This window comes from Pituophis catenifer, unplaced genomic scaffold (assembly GCF_029215685.1).
Source record: "Pituophis catenifer annectens isolate HBS135680 unplaced genomic scaffold, rPitCat1.0.hap2 SCAF_1, whole genome shotgun sequence".
Lineage (NCBI taxonomy): Eukaryota > Metazoa > Chordata > Lepidosauria > Squamata > Colubridae > Pituophis > Pituophis catenifer.
This window is the reverse complement of record NW_027256881.1, coordinates 51,256,620-51,277,233: the sequence shown is the minus strand read 5'-3', so window position 1 is coordinate 51,277,233 and position 20,614 is coordinate 51,256,620. Positions and strand designations below refer to the sequence as shown.

The following is a 20,614-nucleotide window of genomic DNA, read 5'->3' as shown; positions in this document are numbered from 1 at the left end:
AGTCTTTTATTGCACTAATAAATTAACAGTCATTAAAGAATAAGGCTTTTTCAAGCCCAAAGTCATCTCATTTGCTTGCAAAATTTTAAAAGGTTTTTTTTCATAAAGTTTAATGGCTGTGCTTTATTAACTATGTTGCTTTTGTCTACATGTGATGTTTTGTTTTCAAACTGGCCAAATTACATTTTAATGAAGTTTTAAAGCTTTTATGGATTATTATCTTTTCTTACAATATTTTACTACTGGAACGTTTTAATAGTTGCTTTATTACCACTGAAGGCTTTGATTTTAGAAAGGTGGCTTGTAATATTTGAATATACAATTCAATTAATGGCAAAGAAAAAAATTAATAAATTTGCCACACCAAGAAAAGAGTACGTTTTAACAATATCACTTAAAATGCCTGAAAAAGGGAGCTTTTGCCTATAATCAAACAACTATAAAGTGTCAGATGATCTTCTTGTAAGGAGCACTTCACAATCAGTATCATGACTGAGAAATTCTAAAGTCTACTATTATCTGTGCTGAAAAAAAAAGGACGACAAGATGGCAGCAAAAAGTAGAGATATCTACTCTTGCATTTAATGATTATCCAGCTGTTTGCTTCTTAGATATGATAAACCTAAGAAGTTTCATTTCTGATTTTCAATCCTTACAACAATGACAATGAGCCAAAAAAGTAACATATTCAGCAAAAAGGGCAGGCTCAGCTATAATTACTTCTGTGTGAAGCTGTACAAAGGACATTCAGACATGAGGTTCAAATAACAGGGTAAGTTTGACAATCACCCAGTATTAAAATCAAAGGGAAAAAGAAGTAAATGCTTTGATTCATTGAATCAAATCCTATGGACATCCAGAACTTTGGAAATGCTTTAGTGCTTCAAGAAAGGTACAAATAAATATTGAGTTTGCATATCCAGAAGGAACCAACATGTCCGACTTTTAGTGTCCCCATGGTCCATAGCATGCCAGGCCTCCCTATCCTCCAGTGTCTCCCTGAGTCTGCCCAAATTCATGCCCACTGTGTTGATGACACTATTTAACCATCTCATCATCTACCATCCCCTTCTCTTTTTGCATTCAATATTCCCCAACATCAGGGTCTTTTCCAATGAGTCCTCTCTTCTCATTTGATGGCCAAAATATTTGAGCTTCAGCTTCAGAGAACAGTCAGGGTTGATTTCCTTAAGATTGACTGATTATTTGATCTCCTTGCAGTCCAAGGACTCTCAAGTGTCCTCTCCAAAACCACAATTTGAAAGCATCAATTATTTGGCACTTAGCCTTCCTTATGGTCCAGCTCTCACAGCCATACATTACTACTGGGAAAACCATGCATAGCCTGTCCAATTTATTTAATAATAATAATAATAATAATAATAATAATAATAATAATAATAATAATAATAATAATAATAATAATAATAATAATTTTATTTATATACCGCCCTTCTCCCGAAGGACTCGGGGCGGTGTACAGCCAGAATTAAAACATAAATATACAATATCATAGTTAAAATTAATTAAAATCATTAAATAGTTTTGGCCGGATTTTAAAACCCAAAATTAAAACCCAATTTAAAATCATTCAGTTAGACAACCCCGCCTGTCGGAACAGTAGGGTCTTGAGGGCACAGCGAAAGACCCAGAGGTCAGAGATGTTCGGGGGCAATTCATTCCAAAGGGCAGGAGCTCCGGCAGAGAAGGCTCTCCTCCTGGGTGTCGCCAGCCGACATAACTTGGCCGACTGTACCCTGAGGAGTCCCTCCCTGTGGGACCGAACTGGTCGGTGGGAGGCTGTTGGTGGCAGAAAGCGGTCCCGTAGATATCCTGGTCCTATGCCATGGAGCGCTTTAAAGGTGGTGACCAACACCTTGAATTGCACTCGGAAGACCACTGGGAGCCAGTGCAGCTCGCGCAGGAGAGGTATTACATGGGCGTAACGAGGTGCGCCCATAACCACCCGCGCAGCCACATTCTGGACCAGTTGGAGCCTCCGAGTGTTCTTCAAGGGGAGCCCCATGTAGAGAGCATTACAATAGTCCAGTCGGGAGGTGACGAGGGTGTGAGTGACCGTGCGCAAGGCACGGTCTTTAGCTGGCTTCCTATGAAGATAAAATATCCTCAAAATTTACTTCTTTTTTCTCTCACAGAATTGATCCAAGGGCATAGGAATTGGCTATCTAATCACATTTTGGGATGCTCTGGATCTCCTTTGCTCTTAAGCATCTAAGGGGAAGCTGTTTCTGGCCTTGTGAACTTATTCATGACCACTGACAGCATGTTTTCAAACTAATTTTTCTCCAGCTTATTCATCCTCCAGACGAATTCTGGGGTTTCAGTCCAATAATACAGGGGTTAATGGGAATTACAGCACAGACTCTGTGGAGAACACTCAGGCAGGCAAGGCTAAAGCAAGAAAGGGAAGAAGGAAATACTTACGTTTTGCTAAGATTTTTTTCAGAATATTACACAGTTCAAAGGCTGAGATCTCAGCATCCTGGTAAAAGGTGAGATAAAGATAGCATTAAGAACATGTGTGTTAAATATTGTTTCTGAAACTAATTAAATTATTTTTTACCAAGCTGTATTCTGCAGTGGTATTTTAGAATCTTACTTCAGCTATAGATGGCCCAGAGAGCTGTGTATTTTTCTCCATGGAACATTCATTTACTCACCTCTCCAGCTAATTGTTTAAATAATTTCTTAAAATTGGGTTCAATTTCATCTTCAGTGAGTTCTTTCTAGGAAAGAAAAGAATTGCCAAGGAAAGTGAAAGAAAATTTTAAAAGTTTCTGCTTATTGAAGTTGCTATTTCATAAAGAAGAAAATGCATTTTAAATGTATTTAGCATATCTTTTGTTTTGTTTCTGAGCATTCCTGTCCTCTAACATTGCTGTTTCTATGTCTTCTTGAAAGTTGAAAGTTTTATAAGTCACCTTTCATAGTGTAATACTGCAGAATTATCTTTTATAAGCCAGAGACTAATGTGGAGTCTTACTTGGTCTTCTTCCCCGTGAATCAAATGTTTTTCGGAATCAATCAACATCTGGCTACTCTATCAGAAGCAAGTGTTTCTGCAGCTTGACCAATGTTTAGAGGTACAACAAACTTGAACACGAAATGTTCACAAAGGTGCCCATCCCACCTGATATATCAAATATACTGAGATATAAGTAGACAAGAGATATAAGACAACTCTCAGAATTCCCAGCCAGTATGACCAACTGGGAATTCTGGTTTATGCAGCCTGACTGCAGTCAAAACAAATATTCGTATTAGCTAACATACCTCTTCAATATTGGCCTCAATTTCATCATCAACAACTCTACAAATAAACATAATTAGATGAGTTAACACAAAAAAGATTATGATTGACTTTCAGATAGGAAGAGGAACACAACTGGGGCAGGGTAAAGCTATGAAAGGACCGAGCCACCTGTGTAAAAGTATTTTGAGAACTATCCACAGAAAAGGCACATACTTGTAACACTATCATTTTTGGTTATCTGGACAATCACGCAGAAAAATCCTAAAGCAATGGTTTTTTTTAAAAAAAATTAAGATGACAAAATAGAGAAAGAAATGAATGGATTAACATTCTTATACACAGCCATATGATTTGTGGCTTTCAGTGGATACAAACATTTGTATACAGATGACCTTATAGAATCTACAGTGTACAGAAATGATTACAAAAACAAAAGCATCTCTTAAGCCTGGAGAACAGAGAAAGCACTAGAAAGAAGTTCAGTGCAACAGTCAGGCCTTCAAGACTCCATGTTGAGCCCCAGTTAAATTTATGGACTCTGCTTCTTGGCTTGGTCTACTTCAAAAGGCTAACATGCATACTCTGAGGAAGGGTGTCCCTAAATTTTGGGTGATGGATATATTTGGAATTTTGAAAGTATATTCCAGAGATGCCCTCAGCTGTTCCAAAAGTTAAACTAGTGAGACTGACCACCTTCCCATTTCCTCCCTAGCTTCCCAGCATGCTTTCTACCACCTTTGCCTTTTTTCAGAGCAAGTGGACCTGAGCAAATGCACCACTGAAATATAGCCATGCCACATTTGACTATTAGGATTTCTGTGAGACCATTAACATTATTGGAATACAGCTCAAACTCAATGCTAATATTTTGTCTCAAGCACGGTAGCTTCTATATTTTTGAATCTAAATGAAACATACTAAAATATGAAAAAAATATGTTAAACATAACGGTAAATAAAATTAGATGAAACATCTAATTCGGCTGCTGGAGGGGCCAGTGGCTGACAGGCCACACCAGAGCTTGGTGAATATTGATGGAGATCCAGGCTTCAGGTAAATATCAAATATTAAAAATAGGAAAGGTAGTCCAACATTTCTTGTTATAAAAGAAATAAATCAAATGATAGCAGAAGATGGTGTATTTTCTAATTTTGGAATACCTTCATTCCAGAAATGCATCAAGTGCCCATTTCATTGGCATTTTGGCAACAGTTTTTATATCTAGGCATTCTTGAGTATTTAATGCCCGTTATATTGAATACAGCTGTACCTGATGTTGCTTGTGGATGAATTGCTTCATCTCTTAACAGGACTTTAATTAATCTTATGGTATTTTACTATTTGTGATTATCATTCTCATTCACTCATGGATTTTCATGAAAGGAAAGGACAAAATAATGCTTAGCATTTAAAAATATATATTTCAATGAGAAGAAAGGCAGAGGATATAGATAAAGTGGACCTTGGTTCAATTTTTTTTAAATTTTGTTTTTCTCATCTTCATCAGCAATCTTCATCATTGTTTTGGATTTGAGATCTCTGGTGATATTCCCCCTAGTTTCCAATTCACAACCAATATAAAAACAGATATTGTAAAAAATTATAAAAAGTATGAGCCCTACAGAAGTAAAGTTAAATATAGGCTCATTGTTAGCTTTATGGCTATGGCTCGTTTCTGACACTGGCCTTAAGAATAGTTCTTTAGCTTCCCTTATAGACCTTCAGCTCTGGCTTTCAATACCTCTGCTCTGTTTTCTTATTTCTCAGTATTTTCATATTCATAGATTCCACCGATATAAAAGACAGAGAAGGTGGATTAGTGAATGTATGACGTACTGTGAGTCAGCTTTTTTTTCAGAGAAAACCCTGAGGCAGAAGTCCGCGTTCTTGTTGGGTTCAAAGGTGGATGGCACAATAATATACTCTCCTGGGGGAAGCTTGAATCGATTTAACACCTCCCGAAGATTGATGAATGTGTTGGAGCGTTCCCTTGCTCGGTTTGTGAGAAAATAGTTTTTGCTCAGATGGACCTTCTTTTGGGCAGAAGACTTCATGAAAGGAAAGGATAAAATAGAAATGATTATTCTTAAGCCACCAGAATCCTATTCAGATGACTGTTAATAAAGCAATATAACATTAGCACATCAGAAGATGAAGCTACATTCTGTTAATTTGCATGACAGGAGGGTTCTCCAGAGTATCTACATCTACAAAAATTCAAAAGCCAAGATAGCAATCTCTATGGCTCTGTGTGTGGGAGGAACCATGATGGCAGTAAATTTACAGAGACTCCCACAAGTGCACTGCAAACCAAAATTGGTGTTTTAAATGCCTGATACTTACTTTAACCACAGATAGTTTTTGAACAATGCACAGGTTTTCAAAAATGAAAAGCCTCAACATTTTCCCCTACCTCAAACAATAGATCTCAACTTGCCCAGTTTGAATTTCTGTTATGGATAATTGTTTGCAAAAGATTACGAAGAACAAAATTTCCACAATTTAAACAGTACATTCAATTCTATAGCTTTAATATTGAGAGACCCCCTTTTTAATACAGTGTTTAGTTAAAAATATCTGTAAATATTTGTAAATGTTTTCTGTTTTACAAAAAAAAAATATACCACATACCTCTTCAGGTACCTGTGGAAGAGCAAAAAGAAAAACAAATTATACACTTTTTATTTTTATTTTTATGATCCTTCCCAGGAAGTAGTTTCTTAACCACTGCTCTAACCTTACGGAATAGCCACCTTGTAGAATTAAGATATCTCCTTTCAATCTCTAAAAGCTATTTCAGATAGAACTCTTCCACACAGCATATGGTGACTAATTACTTATTGCCATTTCTTAATTTCAACTGAACTGTTGTATTTTCATGGTCTAATACTGATTACAGTTTTGATTTTACTTATACTCAACATAGACATTTTTATTGGTTGTGACTTTTTTTTATTAAATAACAGTAAACTGCTCTATTTACTGATCTGGAGGCATACAGTTTGAATAAAGAAAGGAATTCAAATTCAAATTTTACTAGAACAGTTTTGACTTATTTATTTCTTACTGGGCTCTATTCTAGAGGGATCCCCAAATCCTTTGAGCTCACAAATGCATTTGGAATTTTGAAAAGTACATCATAAAAAACAGAGTTATGATTGACAGCAAAGGATAAATAAAATGAAAAAATAAATAAAAATGACTGTAAGAGATGGGGTGTAAATCCCAAATATCTAATGGAGCGTAACATGCATTGATTTTACACAGGTAAAAATTTAAAAGATTGAGTTTATACCAAGATGGATTCATCCCAAATTCTAGAATGTCCAAACTTATCTTATATATAATTATTTCGTTTCCCAAATTTGTTATTCTGTATCTCACATGCATGCAAGCCCCTTAATTTATTTCTCCTCTCCATTTTCTTCTTCCTCCTCTTAATAATTCTCCCCGTGATCAGCAAAAGCCAGACATAGTTAAGCCATACCTCTCTCTGCCCAATGAAAGAAACTGGCCCAAGATGAGGTTTCAGAGAAAAAGAAACCCACCCAATCTCATTTGTTTAGCTCCTGTGAGATTTCCCAAGTAGTAATCTCGCTCTTAGAATGGAAAAGATTCTCCACCCTTGTATAAATCATCATTTCATTCAACTGTTTTAATGAACTGTACACTTATGGTAAAAAAAGAGGTGGCGTATAATTCATTTGTGAGGATTACATGAATCTTTAACGTTGCAATTCATTTATAAGATATTCCTGAAAGTGTCAGTTCTGTAGCTAGAAAGAAGTGATCCATTATCTTTATCTCAAGATTTGGTTTAACAGGAAAAAAAAGAACCTGCCTCATAGATTGCAAAGCCAATTGTGTGCATATCTTCTCCCATCTTCCTCTGCTTCCGACGGTGTTTCTGAATCAAACCAACCAAGAAGGTACAACCTCTTTCTGGGTCATCTGGATCCTCATCTTCTTCCTCAAGTTTAATCAAATATTGTGGGTTCATCCAAAACGTATCTGAATAAAAGAAAGGAGGTCACTAAAATTATGCCCAGGCTGTACTGATCTTCATAAGGAATTATGGCTTGGAAAGATGCAGCCGTACACATTTTAAAGTGATGTGCTCATTTTAAGAGTACTTATAAAAGTAAACCTACAAGCAAACTTTAGAATGATTTTCTCCCAGATGAGGGATGTAGGTATCTTCTTTTAAACAATTAAATTCCAGTGGAAGTTGTAAATGGAAGTAATATTTAGTATTAGATTATAAATAAATGTTGACTGATTGAATGGAAGTAATTATAAACTAAATTCCTATAAATCCCAGAGCTTGTTTTTCTTTTTTCAAAACAATCTCAGCAAAAAAAATAATTTAACTGATAGACCTGTGCTTATATGTGACATTATATTAAAATTACCCATAATTAGGGATGGATTTATTGGCCATAAAGCACCCATTCTGGGTCTGTCATAATTTCAAACAGTAGTTAGGCAACTGTTCTAAGTCAAAGACTACCTCTAGGCAATTCTATTATTCATAGATTATTAGAAAGCTACAACAGAACAGATATGGATATGAAGACAAGTAGAGGCTGAAAAATGACTTACTAGGATAATTTCGGCATCCACCAGCTGTGGAACCTTTTCTCCAGTTTCCATCCATCAAGTTCAACCTCCATTTTTTATACTTGTCAGCGGCCAGAGTGTCTGGAGTCAAATTACAGATCTCAAGACGAGAATAATGCCTCAGGAAATCACTAAATGACATCCTGTGGAGTAATGCCATAAATACCATACTTAGAAAAAGCATTTCAGTCAAGCTTCTTCCCTTCTACTGTCGCAGCTTCAAAGAAAACAAGAACAATCATTGGTCACTATGACAGCAAGCCTCCTTGACAAGTTAACTTGTCACAGCATCATGCCTCAAGATATGTCAAATTTCAATTCCCATATTATTTTTCTATCCACATTGACTGGGAATTATAAGAGCTGAAATCCAAAGTTATCTAGAGGGCAAAAGATTGAGGAAAATTGAACTACTGTCTAGCAATAGAACCTCAACATAATGGACAGTTATTTCCCACCCACCCCATCATTGAAATGAAAAATTTCTTCTACAAATTTTCTTCTGATTGTATGGCCCCCGTTTAGGACCATGGACCAGAACTTTATATACTTATTTCTATCTGTCTAATATTTGTTACAATTTGTTATCTGTTACAATTTGATGAAATATAGTGATCTAACAACTTATTTAAGCATTACAGACAGATTATATACTGTCCTTCTTTCCCAATTCCCAGGAAGTTACCAGACATACCAAAATTCTCCATCTTCATGCTGTCTGGTCAATCTCTCTTTCACTTTTGGATCAACACCATTCCAGTTTGGGCACCTAAATATAGGAAACCAACATTATTTGAAGTTTTAGATGCAGAATTATGGCTAATGATTGTATTAACTTGGTGAACCTCAACAACTTGGCTCAAGAAAATCCAATCTCATAATGTTTGCATTTGCTGGCACAGTCTGTTCTACCCCAAGACACATATTCACCCCTGTCAACTTTTGAGAGATGGCCAGAGTGGAATGGGACAACTCGCCAATGTCAATTTGTCCTGGCCAATTCGCCGTGGCCAACTCACCATGGCCAATTCACTGCAGGACAACTCGCTATGTCCAACTTGTCACAGGACAAGTCACTGTAGGATAATTTAACAATTCAATTTAATTATTTAAAATAATTTTAAAAAATATTTTAATTTTTACCATTTGTATTTTATTTTGTCCCTCCTTTGGCATTCTTTCTTTAATGATTCTATCTGACTATTTCTTCTATATTAGTGTAACTCTTGTCCCACAGCAAGTTGTCCACAATGAGTTGTCCACGTAAGCTGGCTGCCCCAAGTTGGCCATGGCAAGTTCGCTCTGGCAAGTTGTTGCCAACCTTGGCCAGGGATACCTCAGACAACAGCCATTTTTACAAGAAGCAATGGTGCTTATTTTATTATCACTAGAATAGGTAATAAGCCACCACAGACAGACTTATCTAATATTTTTCAGTCCTCAATGCAGTCAGAGGGGATGAAAAATTAAATCATTAGAGAAAGGGACTTGTCACTCATCCTTTCAAAATTATCCCTTTCTTCCATTTTTGGATGATATTGGGGATGAGGGACATTAATTTCATGCAGAATAACTCAGGGATACTTTACTTAAAAATTGCCCTCTGTAACAGCTGACTAGGTTTTCATGACATATTTACTCCACAAATGCCCAGTTATGTTTATCATTTTGGATTATCGTAATGGTCATTGTTCTATTCACGGAACAAAGGTTAAAGAAGGGAGGCGAGGCAGGATAAACACTTCACAACATGTTTATTGGCTAACAATAACAGCTAACAGTGACTCGCTCTGGTTAGCTAACTACCATGGAGAGCAAGCAGCGTTTGAGGCACTGACAGCTTTTTTATACTCAGCTGTCAGAAGCTGGGCCAATCAGGAGCCACCAATTTCCCGTCGGCTGCCTGCCAGCACACGGACCAATCGGCTGCTCTATTGGCCGCTCGTGCTTGCCATCTGGACGTAACACCTCTTTCTTCCTGGATGGCACAAACGTAATCATCGAGGTATGCTGGGCGTCTCCTGTTCCTCCCTGATCTGCGCGGTCCACCGGATTCAGCTGGAACAGGGGCATCTACGCTGGGTGCCACTGGAACTCCTGGAGACTGGATATCCACTTCGGACAGCGCTTCGTTCGGCAGGGAAGGTACAGGAACCACAGGTGAGTTCGCGGTCCCCTCGTCGTCGGGTTGAGACTCCGGATGTGACTTGTATTCTGCAGTCACGGCTCTGGCAGACCCAGATGTGACAGGCCCGGATAGGGATTCATAGTAATCGTCTTTTGGGGAAACCAACGGCGGCGGCGCAGTTGGTCCACATGCCTCCGCCACGTACGGCCATCCCCCAACTGCACTCTGTATGACCGGGGCCCTGTAACCTCAATTATCTGGCCGGGCAACCAGTGAGGATCCCCCCCATAGTTTTGGGCATATACCCACTCTCCCTCTTGGAATGAACGGGCCCCGCCACTTGAATCCAGGGGTTTCTCAGGAAAATAATCAGGATGTAAACGATCCAAGTCTGTTCTTAACCGGCAGCCCATTAATAACTCAGCTGGGCTGCGGTTTGTCGTTGGGCATGGGGTCACATGCTGCGTTAACAAATAGGTAGCCAATTTAGTTTGCCAATCCCCAGGTCCCAATTTGGCAAGAACCTCCTTGACCGATTGCACGGCCCTTTCAGCAAGGCCATTTCCGGACGGATGGAACGGGGCCACCGTGACATGCCTAATTCCATGTCTGGCTACATACGTTTGGAAAGTGGCAGACATCAGTTGAGGCCCATTGTCTAATACAATCAAGTCTGGTAGGCCGTGGGTTGCGAATACTTTTCTCAGTGCCCGGACTACTGCCTCCGCTGTGGTTGAGGCCATGGCCACCAACTCCACCCACTTAGAATAGGCGGCTACAATGACCATAAAGGTATGGCTGTGGAAGGGGCCCGCAAAATCCACGTGAACCCGGGACCAGGGGGCCTTTGGCAACTCCCACTCCCTAACTGGAGCCCTGGGAGGGGCTGAGCTCGTGCGCTGGCACTGCTGGCACTCTGTGACCCAGTTCGTGATAGCTTCATCTAACTTGGGCCACCATAGGTAACTGCGGCCTAAAGCCTTCATCCGGGCCATGCCCGGATGGCCATTATGCAAAGTTTCTAGGACTTGCCATCTTAGTTCTACAGGAACAATCACCCTGGTGCCCCACAATAGACAGCCTCGCAACATGGAAAGTTCTAGTTGCCGGATTTTGTAAGAAAGGAACTCAGAACCAATTTGCCCAAGGGGCCACCCTTTTATTTTTGTTTTGTTTTGAAAGATATAACTAAAATTGACTTATTAAATTAATCTTAGAGATCAATAACAAGACATAAGTACAAATAAACCTGAAATATAATGCGTGCAGTAAAATGCACATGTTTGTAGTACAATTCTACAAGTATATTATTCACAATCTGGAAAATACAAAAGCTATATATAATAGCTAATACATAAAAGGTCTAGAAATAAAACAGAAAAGGAAAATATAGAAAAGATGTGTATTTAGCAGTAAAATAAAAAGGTGTATGTTGTCCAAAGGAGAACAGGAAATATTTAATTCACCCCCTTTTTCTGAAAATGAGAATTTATTTTAAATTATAAATCCATGGCTTGAAAAAAAGCATAGCTAAATAGGGAAATAGAAACAGGAAGTTATCATAGGGCCATCTTGACCAAGGAAAGCTAAAAATGAAAGTTAGGTTTTTAAGTTATGTTTTTATATGTCAGTAGAAGAGTTTGTCCATAATGAAAAAGTTAGATTTGATGTCCTTCTATTTGGCAATCTTGCCTTGAGATTTCAATTGATTATTTAAAATGAATAACACTAATCTGAAAATGGAAAAAACAGCATGCTTGAAAACTGACAGAGTTTATTTTTGTAAAAATAAGCTAGAGATTTACTAAAGAATACTGTTTCCCTAGTCTAATGAACTATAGACAGTACAGCTAATAAAGACCAGGTCACTCAATTCATCTAGGTGTCTCCTTCTATTTGACATCTAAGACAAGGGGATGTCTTGCCACTGTCTCTCTTCAGAAAGTTTAATATTCAAAGTTGAGTTTTGCACAATACAGGTAGTCCTCAATTTACAACAGTTCATTTATTGACTGTTCAAAGTTACAACGTCACTGAAAATAGTAACTTATGACCATTTTATAACCATTGCAGTCTCCTCATGGTCATGTGATCAAAATTCAGGCAGTTGGCAATTAACTCATATTTATGATGGTTGCAGTGTCCCGGGATCATGTGTTTAGTTTTTGTGACCTTCTGACAAGTAAAGTCAATGGGAAAGCCAGATTCACTTAACAACCCTGTTGCTAACTTAACAACTGCGGTGATTAATTTAACAACTGTGGCAAGAAATATTGTAAAATGGGGCAAAACTCACTTAACAAGTGTCTTGCTTAGCAACATAAATTTGGGGCTCCATACTTTATTTAATGTACCTGCTGATGTACCAAATTAACTAGATTCACCCACCCACTCTCCCACCCACCCTTCACTAAAGCCAAAAGAAATTTCCTATAACTTTGGCAGGTGATGGAAGGAGCAACTAGACAGAGAGTTCATAATGCAGAAATGCTTAGGCCCACAGTTGTAGGAGGAGCAGCTATGATAGGAAAGTAAAAGAGCATCTTTCCCTCATTGCTAGCTGCAGGGGGCTGATATTAAAACTGAAGAAATCTATAACTTTTTATGAATGAGGATTATGTACCTACCAAAAGAGAAGATATCTCATTAAAGTGCTACAGAAAACACAAGGAATTTGGGTCAATAGTTTCCAACATGCTTTCAAGGAAACCAACTATTTAAAGTTTAATAATTCATGATGCAAAATGTCATGCGAAACATTTGCTCACACTGGACAGCAAATAGCTCTGGCCTTCAAGTTTAACACTCACTTATCATTCCATTTTCCAGTCCATTCAACTTCTCCCCAGGGATTTCGGATCCGGATCAGTTTCTGAATGCTGCCTCGGAAATTCACCTGGTAGGGCCAAAAGGAAAAAAAAATACTAATAGATGGAGTAACTGAAAAAGGAAACAAAGTACCTTAAAATGTTTTTTGGCTACAAACACACATAGATGCACCTGTTTATACACAATATATATTATATGTATTTTTATGACAGTGAAATAAATTGCTCTCTAGTGGGAGAGGGGGCAATTATAGTTTCTCATGCAATTATTGGCAAAGAAGCTAAACACACAGACATCATGATGGAAATTACACAAACCATACAAAAATATCTTCAGGTTAAACGAAACAACTGACTGATATGAATCCATGCAGCCACAAGAGAGAAGAACACTCAGCCATCTCACAGAACAACCATTTGAACAAAGGAAATATCAGAGAACTAGACACAAAATTGGTTCATGGGAATATCATATAACGTACTCTGTAACCACCATATTCTTTGGAATACCCCCCATCCTGAGATTCAAGTATGAATCAAGTATGTAATACCAACACTCATTTTCCCCTTTTCCAAAATGAAGATGTTACCTCTTCAGCTCCTGTGACAGAGTATGCATGCCCTTTGACCAGCTTCTGGGTTGTGACTGCCTCAGTCTCAGCAGCATTTGTGATCTAGAAACATGAAGATGTTAAGTTCTACTTACCTCCAGAAAACTAAGACAGCAATAAGACAGATCTTAACTGGGTAAAGCTATGGGTACAGAATCAACTAGAAAAAGGTTTAGCTTTAGAATAGTTAGTAATCCTGATGAGTGATGGGGATATCTGGGTCAGAAGCAGAAAAGGGTTGCCACACCATGCTAACCCATAATATGGTTTGTTTGTTGGTTGGTTGGTTGGATTGTTGGTTGATTGGTTTGGTTGAGTGGTTGGTTGGATTAAGATACTTTAAGAACTCACTATTTGGTTTTATAAACCATGGTGCAAATTCACGCCATATGTATTCAGTCTGCTGTGATTTATTTGGTAAATCATGATTAAAATGTTTTAGCACAACATCAGACTGGGCATGGTGGTACAGGTAGTTTTCACTTAGCAACCATTCATTAAGAGACTGTTTGAAGAAGTTATGGCAGCGTTGAACAAATAATAGTTATGCCAGGTCGCCTAAGTTAAGGATGTTGCAGCACTCCTGCAATCGTGTGAACAAAATTCAGAAGTTTGGCAGGCCACCTGCACTTATGACCTCAGGAGCACTTCAACTCTCTCCCCACCCATCTATTTCCTTCCCACCCCCATCTCTGTCTTTTTGGCCCTGAATGTTTATCATTTGTTTGAAAAAAAGTCCCCTATCAGAACTAGAGCCATCTGTATATTTCATTAAAACTTTATTGGAAAGGGGCCAGCCTATTCATTTCAAGCCTGAAACTCATGCAATTAGCATTAACTTTGGCAGCAAGAAAACAACCGTCCTATTTTGTTTCTTATTTGTTGAGACAAAGGATACTGAACAGGATGTTTTAACTGGAGTGAGGGAAATTTCCAACTCAGTTTCCTGTTTGGAATGAAACTGCATGTGATGGTACTATCCAAGAGGCTTTTAATATGTATGTGCTCTAATCACATGGACAGACAGAAGGGCCACAACAATCGAGCAAAGACAAGCTCTCATCAGCCAGCCAATTATTTCCCTGTGTCACAGTTGGCTCACGCCCTAGGTCCATGATGGCGAACCTATGGCACGTGTGCCAAAGGTGGCACACGGAGCCATATTGGTGGGCACACAAGCGTTGCCCTAGTTCAGCTCCAGCACGCATGTGCGCGCTGGCCAGCTGATTTTTGGGCCTTCTGGGCCCAACGGAAGTCAGCAAACAGGCTGTTTCCGGCCTCTGGAGGGCTTCCAGGGAGGTGAAGAAGACTGTTTTTGCCCTCCCCAGGCTCCTAGAAAGCCTCTGGAGCCTGGGGAGGGCAAAATACGGACCTACCGGGCTCACCATGCCATCACATACCAAAAGCAGAGGGAGCATGCGGGGTTGCGCACACATGCATGGGGGGGTCAGGGTGCATAGAATTATGGGTGTGGGCACACACACGCGTGACCACCCCACACACCCCCAACTTTTGGCACGCGATGGCAAAAAGGTTAGCCATCACTGCCCTAGGTTATTTTCCAAACTTGGTTTCGGTTCTAAAAACCATTTTTCCTAATAGGAAAGTTGCTGCGAGTAGTATGTGGGTAGAAAATGTGGCCCAGAGTTGGTGGGGATTCAGCATTGTTCTCATGTTTTGTATTCCTCCTACATCTGGTAAAGTTTACATGTGATGGGTAACTCTCTATTTAGAGACACGTTTTCAGATCTGATGTTAACACAGCTGTAAAGATTGGCAGCTGAATTAAAGCAGTCACCGGCTAGGTTCATACATAATCTCAATATGTTGGTGAACACAGCAAGTGTGGTTTGTAAACCATGATTTAGAGCTTAGTATATTGTATGAATTCTTAGCTTACTTTACAGTTATGATAAAATTTAGAGAGTAGAGGGGCTCATTGGACAACATCAGAGATAACACTAGAGATGTATACATAGACAATAAATAATTCCTTGGTATTTGCCCTTAATATTGAGGAAGTCTCCTGAATAGTTGAAGCTTCACTATTTGGGCTGGTTCTGGAGACAATTACTGTATACTGAGAAATCCAAGTGAACAGTCATCATTGCCACTTTAGTATATATGAAAACCTTGCAGAGAATATCTATATATGTTTCACAGCTTACAAAGAGCCAGGATTGGCAGGAGAGACCACAGTTTATATGGAACTCATCAAAAGACCTCTTTTGCATTACCTCCAATAATTTTCTGCCATAATTTTCTGTCAGGGTTTTCTAATCCATTTGGATTCAGAGTGCTTTCAAAAGGGCAAAAGAAAATCTGAAAGCTCATACCAGAAAGATTGAATACTGGCAGAGGAACAGTTTAACAATATTCCCTATTTGGAGTATTTTAATGTTTGCTCAGAATCTGCTACTGAGTCAGTGCTTTACTTTACTGTATATCTGCTTCTTATCAGCTAAGCTGGTTACCCAGAAATTAAAATGACACACTTTTTACTTTCACATTTTTCAGTAAAGATTTCCAGCCATGTTGTTGCCTAGTTCTGGTCAAACACTGTAGCTATTAGAAGGTTTGAGGCTTAGTGTTTATTTAAGAGGATCTCCAGATGCAGGAAGATGCCTATAGCAGCAGCTAATTCCTTATCTTCAACCTTCATCAACCCATATATTTGCTGCAAGAAAGACTAAGCAATATAGGAATGATAGTGGAAGATACAGCACTTACATGCTTCTAGAACAACTCATTTGACTTTTTCTTGCTCTTTAGTAGGCAAAGCTGGTCCACTTCAAAGCTGTACCTCCATTCTTAAAGAAGGGAAGAATTATGGATTTCCCAGCTTTTGGGTATGAGCAAGAAAGTTGAAATTCTGCGCTATCATATCATTATCAATTACATCAGTCAAATAATTCCTTTGCATTCAAAAGAACTTGGAGACTATGGTATTAACTTACATCAATAGAACACCCAAGGAGAGAACCTTTTTGAAGAGCTTTCTGGATTATTTTGAACAGGTTTGGTGGTGCTTTCTGCAGCTCATACCACTCTGCAATTCCACCAGTGAAGTCTTCAAAGCCCTCAGTAGTGCTTCCCCCTGAAAGACCTTCATAGGAACCATTCACCCTGTGAAAGATACAACCCAAACTTTTAATATTTAATAACTCTGTCTTTGGAAATCCACTCTTAACAGAGATGGAACTCCATTCTCAGATGTCTACACTGTCTCTTTTTTTCATTCATGAGAAATCAAACATCAACATGTGACTCTATCACAAAGTGTTATGCCTCCCTTGACCTCTTACCCATCATTATGCCATATTAAACTATGTATATAGTTTATGCATATGTAAACTATGCATATGTAAACTATACCCTGATGTTATGGGTATGGCTTTAAATTACTCATTTTGGCTCCAAACAAATGTCATGGATTGTGAAAGTTAGAAATGAAAGTTTTATGAGGAATATGGGCAAAGTTTATCTAAAGCAAGCTTTCCCCTGAAGTACAATATGGAACAAGCATTCACTAATCGGTATTTTTTCTATTTGGCATAGTATTAATCAATATTAAATCACAAAGCTGTTCTGTTCAATGCTTCCAAAATTATGCAATTTTCTTTTTCAAACATCTTGTTTTTATAATCTTACTAAACATAAGCCCTTTAAAATTATTTCTGAGATGATAATTGTAATCACAAATGACAGAGAATTGGGAACCATATTTTGGTATATATTAATCCAGAAAATACAAATTAACGGAGATAATTCTCCTTCCTTCCTTCCTTCCTTCCTTCCTTCCTTCCTTCCTTCCTTCCTTCTTTCTTTCTTTTTCTTCCTTCCTTCCTTCCTTCCTTCCTTCCTTCCTTCCTTCCTTTCTTTAGAAACAACATACAAAATACAATTATCCAACAATTATCCTCTTCCTGCAGCTATTATTAAAAACAACAACAACAAAAAAACACATTTTGGAAAAGGATTGCCCCCATACTGCATTTAATTTTCTTTCTCCTTTTCTTTCTTTTATCCAGACATGCTTACCTACCTGTGTCTATAAGTCAAGGGAAAATATTAATGGATATTAATGGATACTGAATACATTGCTTTTATTACTATCTTAAAATTTGTTATTAAAATGTACTATCAATATCATTCCTGGGGGGGGGGAATGTTAGCAGGATAAACAATAGAAAGCTATCAAAACATTAAAGGCAATGGGAGAGGAGAGTTTAGAAATGCAATTGTGTGTGCAAGGATTATGAATCCTTCTTAGTAGTTCTGTTAGAACAAATTTCTAGACTCTGAATTCTTTCATTCTAAGTTTGTTATTTTCAGCCAAGTTCAAGCTACCAGATTTGGGGTTGAAACATGTTAAATAGTTCTTCAGAGTCATGTCCACCATATCATACCCTAGCTTTGTGTTTCACTTATGGAAGACTTCTAAAGTTTGCATAAAATAGCAGAATGTTCTTAATCTTCACTTACTTGGCATAGGCCTTCTCCAGTAGGGCACTCCAGAATTCATTTCTCTCTGCTGAGTGAACAAAAAGTAGTTCTCCATTTTTGGTTGGCAATCGATCATCAACAACAACGTCTGTCCACTCTCCATACTGCCAGAACTGAAAGGGGAAAGAAAACAATCCAATCAAGGCCCAATGACATGAGCTATAGCCATGCTCTAACAATGCTGGTTGGAAATTCTGGAGGCTGGGAAGATGGCTTTGGCAAGGAACATGGTTTTATTCAAGAACAATTGGAATATATCACTATAGAACTGTGGCGCTGGAAAGAACTACAAGCATCATCTAGTTAAGCCATTCATGAGATGTGGCTGTCCGTGCTTTTCTTAAAACCTCCAGATGGAGTACCCACATCCACTCGTAACTATTCTACTGTTGACAGATTTTACCATGTATGTTTTTCTTTATGCTTGCTATTACTATAATTAGAATAGAGAATAGAGAATAGAACAGAATAGAACAGAACAGAACTCTTTATTGGCCAAGTGTGATTGGACACACAAGGAATTTGTCTTGGTGCATATGCTCTCAGTGTACATTTATTTATTTATTTATTTATTTATTAAATTTTTATACCGCCCCCTCTCCCGAAGGACTCGGGGCGGTGAACAGCCAAGATTAAAAACACACAATACAAATATTAAAATGCATTAAAACAGAATTAAATTATCTTAGGCTTCTCCAATTTAAAACCCCGTTACCCATAAAATTCACCAATTAAAAAATTTTTAACCCAGCCCGGCTTGCTGAAACAGAAAAGTCTTCAGGGCCCGGCGGAAGGTCCGGAGATCCGGGATTAGTCGTATCCCTGGGGGCAGCTCATTCCAGAGGGCGGGTGCCCCCACAGAGAAGGCTCTTCCCCGGGGGGTCGCCAGCCGACATTGCCTGACAGACGGCACCCTGAGGAGACCCTCTCTGTGGGAGCGTGTTGGCCGGTGGGAGGTTATCGGAGGCAGAAGGTGGTCTCGTAAATAACTGGGTCCTAAGCCATGGAGCGCTTTGAAGATGAGAACCAACACCTTGAAGCGCACTCGGAAGACCACTGGAAGCCAATGCAGCTCGCGCAGGAGAGGTGTCACGTGGGAGCGCCATGCCGCCCCCATAAGTACCCGCGCGGCTGCATTCTGCACCAGTTGGAGCCTCCGAGTGCTCCTCAAGGGGAGCCCCATGTAGAGAGCATTACAGTAGTCAAGGCGGGAAGTAACGAGGGCATGAGTGACCGTGCATAGGGAGTCCCGATCCAGAAAGGGGCGCAACTGGCGTATCAGGCGAACCTGATAGAAAGCCCCCCTGGCCACGGCTGTCAAATGCTCTTCTAAGGACAGCCGTGCGTCCAGGAGGACACCCAAGTTACGCACCCTCTCCGTGGGGGCCAATGTCTCGCCCCCAATAGTCAGCGATGGCACCAGCTGACTATATCGGGACGCCGGCAGCCACAGCCACTCAGTCTTGGAGGGATTGAGTCGGAGCCTGTTCCGCCCCATCCAGACCCGCACCGCCTCCAGGCACCGGGACATCACTTCAAGGGCATCGTTGGGGTGGTCTGGGGTGGAGATGTACAGCTGGGTGTCATCAGCGTACAGATGGCACTGCACCCCAAAACCACGGATGATCTCGCCCAGCGGCTTCACATAAATGTTGAACAGGAGAGGCGAGAGGACCGACCCTTGTGGCACCCCACAAACCAAGTGCCTTGAGGTCGACCTCTGCCCTCCAGCCAACACAGACTGCGACCTGTCGGAGAGATAGGAGGAGAACCACCGTAAAACAGTGCCTCCCACTCCCAACCCCTCCAACCGGCGCAGCATGATACCATGGTCGATGGTATCAAAAGCCGCTGAGAGGTCTAATAGGACCAGAACAGAGGAGCAACCTCTGTCCCGAGCCCTCCAGAGATCATCAACCAACGCGACCAATGCCGTTTCCGTGCTGTACCCGGGCCTGAAGCCGGACTGGAACGGATCTAGATAGACGGTTTCCTCCAGGTACTGCGGGAGCTGTCGCGCAACCACACTCTCAACAACCTTCGCCAGGAAGCGAAGGTTGGAAACTGGACGATAGTTTGCTAAAACAGCTGGGTCCAGAGAGGGCTTCTTGAGGAGGGGCCTCACCACCGCCTTTTCTTACATAAAAGAAAAGAACATAAAAGAAATTCATCAAGAATCATAAGGTACAACACTTAATGATAGTCATAGGGAAACAGTTAATATAAATCTTAAGGATACCAGCAACAAGGTTACAGTCATACAGTCATAAGTGGGAAGAGATGGGTGATAGGAACAATGAGAAGATTAATAGTAATGCAGACTTAGTAACTAGTTTGACAGTTTTGAGGGAATTATTCGTTTAGCAGAGTGATGGCGTTCAGGAAAAAACTGTTCGTGTGTCTAGTTGTTCTGGTGTGCAGTGCTCTATAGTGTCGTTTTGAAGGTAGGAGTTACTTTGTTTACTATGTGTATTACTATGTGTATATTAAGATAGTGATTTTGGTATCAAATCTGAATTAATTTATGTTCTCCTACTCCAAAACTTCGAACCAGTTTTGCTGATCAACAGCATGGCTCCAGCTCATATCACTAGCTTTGACTAAATACTGTATCTATACATACATATTTATCATGCTAGTTCTAGTT

The 20,614-nt window shown here is 39.6% G+C and overlaps 1 protein-coding gene across 1 annotated transcript in view; it reads right to left on the bottom strand.

Annotated features, from left to right (window-relative positions):
* The window catches only part of CAPN2 (calpain 2), a 47,109-nt gene that overhangs the window by 5,981 nt on the left and 20,514 nt on the right, over window positions 1-20,614 (bottom strand). The window contains exons 4-15 of the mRNA XM_070949339.1: window positions 17,947-18,080; window positions 16,419-16,587; window positions 13,441-13,524; window positions 12,833-12,918; window positions 8,589-8,663; window positions 7,877-8,037; window positions 7,116-7,285; window positions 5,906-5,917; window positions 5,111-5,322; window positions 3,295-3,331; window positions 2,682-2,747; window positions 2,446-2,503 (exon numbers count right to left, since the gene is read on the bottom strand). Coding sequence (XP_070805440.1) covers window positions 2,446-2,503; window positions 2,682-2,747; window positions 3,295-3,331; window positions 5,111-5,322; window positions 5,906-5,917; window positions 7,116-7,285; window positions 7,877-8,037; window positions 8,589-8,663; window positions 12,833-12,918; window positions 13,441-13,524; window positions 16,419-16,587; window positions 17,947-18,080 — 1,264 coding nt within the window. The remainder of the gene's footprint in view (window positions 1-2,445; window positions 2,504-2,681; window positions 2,748-3,294; window positions 3,332-5,110; window positions 5,323-5,905; window positions 5,918-7,115; window positions 7,286-7,876; window positions 8,038-8,588; window positions 8,664-12,832; window positions 12,919-13,440; window positions 13,525-16,418; window positions 16,588-17,946; window positions 18,081-20,614) is intronic.